The 9480-nt window shown below is 31.7% G+C and overlaps 1 protein-coding gene across 1 annotated transcript; it reads left to right on the top strand.

Annotated features, from left to right (window-relative positions):
- The first annotated feature begins 8592 nt into the window (after positions 1–8592).
- Positions 8593–9222, top strand: LOC141630664 (uncharacterized). Its single transcript, XM_074443438.1, has one exon. It carries the CDS (start codon positions 8593–8595, stop codon positions 9220–9222), a length of 630 nt encoding a protein of 209 aa, XP_074299539.1.
- Positions 9223–9480: the final 258 nt, after the last annotated feature.

Below are 9480 nucleotides of genomic sequence, written 5' to 3'. Positions count from 1 at the left end.
GATCTAAACTGAACTGAAATTATAAGATCTGAATTGACCTGAACTTATAGGATCTGAACTAAACTGAAATTATAAGATCTGAATTGAACTGAACTTATAGGATGTGAAGTGAACTTAAATTAAGTGACTTTAAGTTTACAAGAACATGGCCTAAACATGGACAGAAAAAACATCAAAAAGAAATTAATTTGATATGGGGAAGTTCAGAGATCATGAAATATCTAATATTCGGCTATGTTTTCAAGAAATAAGTTTAAGTCTATTTGACCAAAATTTCATTTATGTTAATTTTTTATAAGTATTTGGTAGATAAATTATTTATGAAAATAAGAGTACCATGTGAGAAATAAGCTACCAAATTTTTTTATTTCTAATCCTTCAATTTATAATATTAAATATGGAGTTTATTAGGTCCTTCTATGTCATTTTATTAAAAAAAAAAAAGCTACATTTCAGTTAGTTTGGCAAACATTTTTTATTTAATCATTTAACTTATTAGCTCCTAATTATATGCGGGTAGTAATGAAATTTTTTAGTAGATGAAATTGTGAAAGGATATTTATTTATGTGAAGTTGTCGAATAGTGTAGGTTAAAATAGTATTCGACCTTTAATATAATTGAGTATTCAATAGTTTTATCACTTACTTGCTACATAATGAAAACTCTATCTCAGCTTCTTGTATATATATCTGAATGAGCTAAAAGAAAGAAAGAAAAACAATTAATCATTTGATTTAAATTAGTAATTTATATGCATATATCGAAAGGTCAATATACCTTAAAAACCTTCGAAGCCTGCATAGAATGAAAAACAATCAGTCATTTGATTTAAATTAGAATATATGCATACAACGAAAGGTCAATATACTTTAAAAACCTTCAAAGCCTGCATAATATTTGATCATCTATCTCAAATTGTACCCCTAAATACATAAAAATCTAAGCATAAATTTCCGTAGTGCACAAGCAAGATTATGATGGATCAAAACATAATGTGCGTTCTTTTGATTCAATTAATTAATGATCATAACATATGTACACCCTTGAGGACGTGAGTAATAAGTAGTCTAAATTATTAGGACTCTTTAAAAGTCACTCTTATTTGAAATCTAGGCTAATGTGCGATCGAGTCTATAACTGATCATCAATTCATCATATGAATAATACGATGAGTTGCTCCGTTGCTACACAAAAACTTTGAGTTGTCCAAACCGCCAAATTCTACTTAAGTTATTCTCGTGTTAGTTCCTCCACCTAATGATCTTCACATTCTTATAGAGAATAATTAATTAAACAAAAATAGTAACATATATAGATCAATGAATTGTTTTATATGTATTGATCGCTTGAATGTATGTGGAGGCATTTATGATTTATATACACACTCCAATGATTATTTAGTGATTATATTTTGATGGAACCGTAGTTTATACATCGTTTAACTACGTAAGATTACACTGCATCATCTTAACATAACACTTTAATCAAATAAATTCTTTATTTATCCGCTAGCTTCTTGAATTTTGACGCGAGAATACAAACTACAAATGTATGAGACCATGGGAAACATAAATTATTATGAATGTCTGTTATCTATTTGGTAATTTAAATTTACTTATATTAGGATAATTATATTAAAATATATTTGATCTACTTATATTCGGATCATTTTATTATATTTTTTTTAAAGTAACAAGGAACCGGGCCTCCGCTTTTGGTCACCGTATTACAAGCTTTATTAATGAAATTCAATATGAACCTCGAAATATAATATACGTGTGCATTTATATTTGGGGCCTCATTTTTCCTTGTGGCACTGGGCCTTCAATTATTGTAAGACGCCCTTGTAAACAATTATTACAAATTAATAATCGAGTCAAATAAATGTAAATGTAAACTTTGTATCTTTAGAATTTAGAAAATACTTGATTTTTAGATGAGATTTTTTCAACACTATTTATATCGTAGCCTGCAAATACCGAGAATCTACGCGGAAGTTTTACTTTCTCTATTATAAAAAATCTCTAACCAAAACCATACTACAACGTAAATATTAGAATCATGCATGTAAACTAAACGTATAATAATGAAAAAGTAAAGTAGAAATCTTCATGTAACTAACATGACGAAATTCCATTATATAGAATTTAACTTTTGCAAAATACTCTCCAGCAAAGTAAAACACTTACAAAAACTAAATGCTAAATAGATATTATTCTGATAAAATTATTCCCAAAAAATTTCTACCCCACCTAAAGGATAAACAAATATCAATTTCTCGCAAAGATTTAAGCCGTATAAATAGTTAGTTATTCTTAACTTCGTAGTTCAATGTTGTCATAAGTTTTTGTAATCCCCTATAAAACCTAGTGCAAAACAGTGGCGGAAACACTGTCGAATGAGATTAAATACACAAAGATAAAAGTTCTATCTGTTATAAATTGAGAATGTATAAAATTCTCAAGGATAAAATAAAAACAAATGGTCAAGTCTAAACAATTGCCACTTTTATAAAAAGGGCGAAAATAAAATTCCTCAAAAGAGCTAAAACTAAAAACCATAAAAGAAAGCAGAAAACAGAGTAGGATCTGCAAACTACTCGCTAGCTCACACAGAAATCCCCAGCAAAGCTAATACCTGTCATGTTATAAACATAACAGCCACAATCAGTGGGGAGTAACTCGACGTTCTCCCACCTATATCACATGATATAAATATTACAGAAGCAATTATATATCAAAAATAGATTGAAATATCAAAACATATGTAACAAAAATAAATTATCAAACTCACGCTTAAAATAAACGTGCTGCATGCTTAAAAGAAAAAATTCTCAAATGATAGAATGGAAATAATATAGTTCAGGCAAGATTTTCACTTTGGCTATACTCCTTGATACCGCATCATCTTACACTAGTTTCGGGAACCCAGTGTCACGCAAAGGTGACCAACTCCAAGTCCACTCACTAGACAACAAACTATAATAGGACTCGTCTTACCACGCAGTGCGTAGTCCCAATCTAAGTACATGTACATGACTCTACGATAATCTGTACCTCCCACATGGGTACCCAATCAAATAGCTGTATAAGAACCCGTATGCCTTATTTTATTATTCAATGCCCTTACTTTAATTATTCCAAACTTAAAAATATCCCAAGGATAGTATATTATTCATATGGTTCGTAAGTGAACTACACTTTTATTTTCTTCGAATTAGAAAACTTAAACTTAAATCCAAAAGTATAAAATATATTTAAGGACTGTAAATAAATTAAGTTACTGAAATTAAACTTTAAAGACCACCCTTTGACTTAAGGTACTTTAGTAAAAACTTATTACTTAGGCTTTAATGAGACGGAGTTCTACATTAGTTTATAAAACTAAACAGCAGTATTGTAAAATTCACAATTAATTACAGAAAAATCGAAATGATGCAATGCCAATTTTCGTGGTTTCCATTAACTTTTACCTACAACTTTTATTTTTTGACCAGCTTTAAATTACGAAAGTATCAGGGTCTAAAAAATCATTTCTAAAAACTGTCAGAAAACGTCACCCATAATGTTTCAGTTCATAAATCCACTTTTAGAAAATATTTTAAGGCAAGGCATAATTTTAAACATAAGTAAACATTATAAAGCTTCTTTGAGAAAACGATTAGCTACTGTATCAAAAGCAAAATATCTTTTAAAAATGAATCTTTGAGAGAAGTGAGAAACGCGTTTTACAGGCGAGCTGTTCACAAATAATTTATTCTGACCAAATCGTAAGTTTAGATCTTATGAAATTTTTTATGCAGATACCACACTTTAAAATAACAGGAGTTTATTCTTTACACTTTTGCAAATTCAAAACAAAAACAGGTGATATGATTTTTACAAACAGACGAACATATTTGACAGATTTAACAACGGTTTTCATCAAACTTGTAAAATACACCATAAATCTAAAATAATGATTGAAGACCTACAAATCTATACACAACCTAATACTCCATGTCTCTGCCATATATTAAAATCTCGTGAATTTATAATTTGATTTAGTATTTTTAACATAATTAAAACCGAACAGAATCGCTATAATCGCAGAAACTGTATCAATACTTTAAATTACGAAATAAATTGAACTATTAAAAATCACTTGTCTCATCTCATGGAACGAGGGAATACTGTCGCGAACCAGGATTCTGTCGTCCAAGATAAGGGTAAGTCAACAATTGAAAAATCAAATCTTACACCCATGCATCAACAAGTACTGAACCGGTCATTAGTCTTTAATGACAAGTCCTAGCATCCACCAATGTCGAAATTCAAAAGTAAATGCGCCAATTTTACTTAAAACCTTTGAACAAATCAAATTTTGAAAATACAACACTACTTTTGAAAGTTTCTTAAGGCATCAAAGTATTGAAAAACAAAATTTGGAAGTATTTTCAAACGAATTTCAGTCATTTCGAAACAAAACCAAATTTAAATGATAACCCAAAACTAAAAGAAAAAGAGAAGTTCAAAACTTTGAAGCTAGTCATAATTCAAAATTTACAAGATAATCAAAATATTTTTATAAAAGTCAAAATATTTTGTGTAAAATGGAATTTCTCAAAGAAAAAGGTTAACGAGAAATCAAATTTGTATATGCAACATAACATTTGAATGTTTTTTTTTGATGCATTAAAAACTTTATTTGAAACAATTCCGGTATATTTCCAAACGAGTTTTAAAAACATTTCAAGACAAGACAAAATTTAGATATTAACCAAGAGTAAAACGAAAATAGAAGTTTAACACTTTGAAATCATAAAATTTCAAGATAATCAAAACTTTGGAGTCAAACCATGTATAAAACAGAAATATTCGAGGAAAAAGGTTAAAGGTAAAAGATTTCAAACTTAAGCCAAGGTTAAGGTAGTAACAGATACTCAGGTGAAGAAGTGGGGATGAGATATTCAAGAGCTTTACAAAGCTCTCTCAAGGATTACAGAAGAGGTTAAAGATCTCAAGATTCTTGGTACGACTCCTCTATGGAACCCAAGCTTTTTATATTTCCATCGAAAACAACACCAAGGTTATTAAACTCAGGCAACTAAGTTGTCAAGCTCAGAATTGCCAAACTTCCTAGAGTACATCCTCCAAAATTATCGATTAATATAACTTCCATCTCAAATCCTTACATGACTGATCATCCTCTCAAAACATCATGGTAAAAATCCATCAAGTACTTCAACATCCAACCGACTAACTAAATTCCTCAAGTTATCAAATCCATAAGACTCCTTGAAACACCAAACAGAAAACATCGTCTAACAAAGCTCTGATGAGAATTCCTCTGAACTGAAAGCAACAATGCCTCTAACATCCACAAGTACAATCTAAAGAAGATAAAGCTCTCTTAGAAGTCCATCAAAGTCTTTTAGAAGTTCATTAAATTGCCACTCATAACACTGCAACAGCTAGGGGGTTAAGAACTCAACCAAGCAACAATTTCGATCATATAAGGTCATCAAACAACAATTTCCTTTAAGGTAATTCGGACCAAAATATTCCTCCGAGAAATACCAGTAGTAAGGTTTAGACATTAAGATATGATACGTATACCCAATTTCAGGTTCCTAATTCTTCAAATCAATATAATCAATTCAAATTACAATTGGGCAAAAACACTCCTTATTCTTAAGGTTGACTCTAAACAACCCAAATAAAGTTAAGTCACACCAACCAAATGTTCCAAGGTTATAACCTTACATCAGAACTCAACAATCTAAATACATAAGAATAGAAACTGAGATTAATCTAGATCAACCAAAAATGACACATGGATACTATAAGCCTTAATCACCACCAGTCCAAAATATGTAAATTACCTATAATCCGAAACAATTAACTACGCCAAAATTCTAACTCCATAATCCACTACTCACCATTCAAGTTAATCCTCAAGAAATAACAGTTCTTACCAGATAGACATTAAGGGTAAAACTCACTATCCTCAAACCATAAGTAACAGTGCTTCACTAGACCTCAAACCTGCTTAACTTCCATCACATTTCTCCAAGAAAGAGTTAGTTTAACCAATGAATCTCAAGAGAATTTATACCAATGTGGAGAAATCACAAAGAAAGATTAATTCATCAGAATAGGAGATGAAAATTTATAATAAGGACATAGGAATCAGCTAAGACTGAAAAAGATTGAAGGAATAAGAATGATGATCGTAGACTAATAAAGTCTGAGATCAGAGAAGGAATCTTCAGGCATCCAGAGTACGCAATATGGCTCGTTGGATCACTCCATCACGTTGTAGAGAAAACAAACACACTAGTCTTGGGTCGTTCCATCTGACGGATCCACAGTGTAATTACTCTGGGTGTACTGCACCATTATGGAACTTGAGTCCTCTCTTGGCCAACTGGTCTGTAGCTTGAGCAAAACTGAATTTGGGCTGGAACAGCCATTGTCTCTTCCTTGTGGCGTCAAGTTCTCCAAGCGATTAGCTAGGTTGTTGAGCGAGTTCAATATCACCATAATGATCGCGTTCTGGTCCGGAAAAACACAACGTTCACGTCCACCTTCTTTCATCTTCTTTGTCGGAGAAAATAAAAAACAAAACATAGATTCAATGCTAGTCATTGATTTTACAGGAACACATAAACTAACATTCAAGTCCCTATGGTTTCTACCCATCTCTCACTAAATCATTTATTTAGTCAAATCATTTATTAGGCATTTTCCTAAAGATCAATGTGTGAGCGTCGGGAGCAGTGATGCTCTGATACCAATTGTAATCCCCTATAAAATCTAGTGCAAAACAGTGGCGGAAACACTGTCGAATGGGGATTAAATACACAAAGATAAAAGTTCTATCTGTTATAAATTGAGAATGTATAAAATTTTCAAGGATAAAATAAAAACAAATGGTCAAGTCTAAACAATTGCCACTTTTATAAAAAGGGCGAAAATAAAATTCCTCAAAAGAGCTAAAACTAAAAACCATAAAAGAAAGCAAAAAACAGAGTAGGATCTGCAAACTACTCGCTAGCTCACACAGAAATCTCCAGCAAAGCTAATACATGTCATGTTATAAACATAACAGCCACAATCAGTGGGGAGTAACTCGACGTTCTCCCAGCCATATCACATGATATAAATGTTATAGAAGCAATAATATATCAAAACTAGATTGAAATATCAAAACATATGTAACAAAAATAAATTATCAAACTCACGCTTAAAATAAACGTGCTGCATGCTTAAAAGCAAAAATTCTCAAATGATAGAATGGAAATAATATAGTTCAGGCTAGATTTTCATTTTGGTTATACTCCTTGATACCGTAACATTCTACACTAGTTTAAGGAACCTAGTGTCACGCAAAGGTGACCAACTCCAAGTCCACCACTAGACAACAAACTATAATAGGACTCGTCTTACCACGCAGTGCATAGTCCCAATCTAAGTACATGTACATGACTCTACGATAATCTGTACCTCCCACAAGGGTACCCAATCATATAGTTGTATAAGAACCCGTATGCCTTAGTTTATTATTCAATACCCTTACTTTAATTATTCCAAACTTAAAAATATCCCAAGGATAGTATATTATTCATATGGTTCGTAAGTGAACTACACTTTTATTTTCTTCGAATTAGAAAACTTAAACTTAAATCCAAAAGTATAAAATATATTTAAGGACTTTAAATAAATTAAGTTACTGAAATTAAACTTTAAAGACCACCCTTTGACTTAAGGTACTTTAGTAAAGACTTATTACTTAGGCTTTAATGAGACGGAGTTCTAGATTAGTTTATAAAACTAAACAGCAGTATTGTAAAATTCACAATTAATTATAGAAAAATCGAAATGACGCAAGGCCAATTTTCGTGGTTTCCTGTAACTTTTAGCTACAACTTTTATTTTTTGACCAACTTTAAATTACGAAAGTATCAGGGTCTAAAAATTCATTTCTAAAAACTGTCAGAAAACGTCACCCATAATGTTTCAGTTCATAAATCCACTTTTAGTAAATATTTTAAGGCAAGGCATAATTTTAAACATATGTAAACATTATAAAGCTTCAAAACAATTACCACGAAAATTCATGGTATCTTAAAATAAACTCTTAATTCCAGAAAAATAATTTACATCAGTTTAAATTATAAAAACGAATTATTAAAACCCTAATATCAAAACAATCGATTTGATCATAAAACATGTAAATCAACCAAAATAAATACCCTATTGACAAAATAAAATTATACATAGTAAAAATAAATTATGGATATTAAAAGATCAGAAATTAAAGGTTTCGAAAATCATATGTATCAATAAATCATCATAAAACATTAAAAATCCAATAATACATACAACTACAACAATTAAATCGATGTAATACCGAGTAACGTCGAAGTTACCTTGTTACGAATCCGAATCCACATATGCTAGCCTTCAATATCACTTCTACAAACCTTTAAAAAGATAAATTACATATGTGTAAAACATATGAATCATTAATCTAGATAAAAACTAGGAATTGGAATTGGAATTGGAATCACTAAAACCTGGAGTACAGTGGCAAAACCTAAACCTGGAATGACCCTTCATTTTTGTGATAAATCTGCGGATTCTAGGGTTGTAGTGGTTGAGGAGGAAGATGTTGAGGACGAAATTAAGTTCTGGCAAAATACTCTGATGGGAAATTTTATGGGTTCCAAACCTAAGATCAAGGAGGTGGATGAATATGTTCTGAAATACTGGAAGAATGTAACCAGACCTATAGTACAATACTATAAGAAAGGATGGTACAGCTTTCGGTTTTTTTCAGCAGATGATATGAATGAAATATTGAAGGGAGGACCTTGGAATATGGGGACGAGCACTTTGGTGCTGAAGCAATGGACACCTACTTTCTCCAAAGAAATGGATTCTGTGTCTATTGTTCCTGCTTGGATACTTTTCCCTGATTTGGACCCCTTCATGTGGTCTGAAAAAGTGTTAAGTAAGCTGGCTAGTATTGCTGGGAAGCCACTGTTTGCTGATTTGCCTACCACTTTTAAATCTAAACTCTCATTTGCTCGTGTGTTGGTGGAAGTGGATGTATCAGAGGACTTGCCAACTTCTGTGCAGCTTCATTCGGGAAACAACTCAGAGAATCATATACGAGTGGTTGCCACATTATTGTCATTGCTGCAAGAAGCTGGGACATGTACAAGAGAAATGTAAGTTCACAAAGATCAATAACAATCTTGAAGAAGCCAGAGCTAAGAATGGGAACATGGTTTATAGACCAAAAAAACCATCTGGTGGCACCACACCCACTGTATCAGTTTCTCAGGACTCAGGAAGTACTGTGCCAGGCCATAGTCCTCCTAAGTTAGGGGATGAGGCACACTACTACAAATTTAGGCAACTACAACGCCCCTTTAACAACGATTATTCACGAAAATCACAATAGACGTTGTAGAATGTATGGCGCGAATT

Source organism: Silene latifolia, chromosome Y (assembly GCF_048544455.1).
Source record: "Silene latifolia isolate original U9 population chromosome Y, ASM4854445v1, whole genome shotgun sequence".
Taxonomy (NCBI): Eukaryota; Viridiplantae; Streptophyta; class Magnoliopsida; order Caryophyllales; family Caryophyllaceae; genus Silene; species Silene latifolia.
The sequence above is the reverse complement of the archived record's forward strand: the minus strand, read 5'-3'. Positions and strand labels throughout refer to the sequence as shown.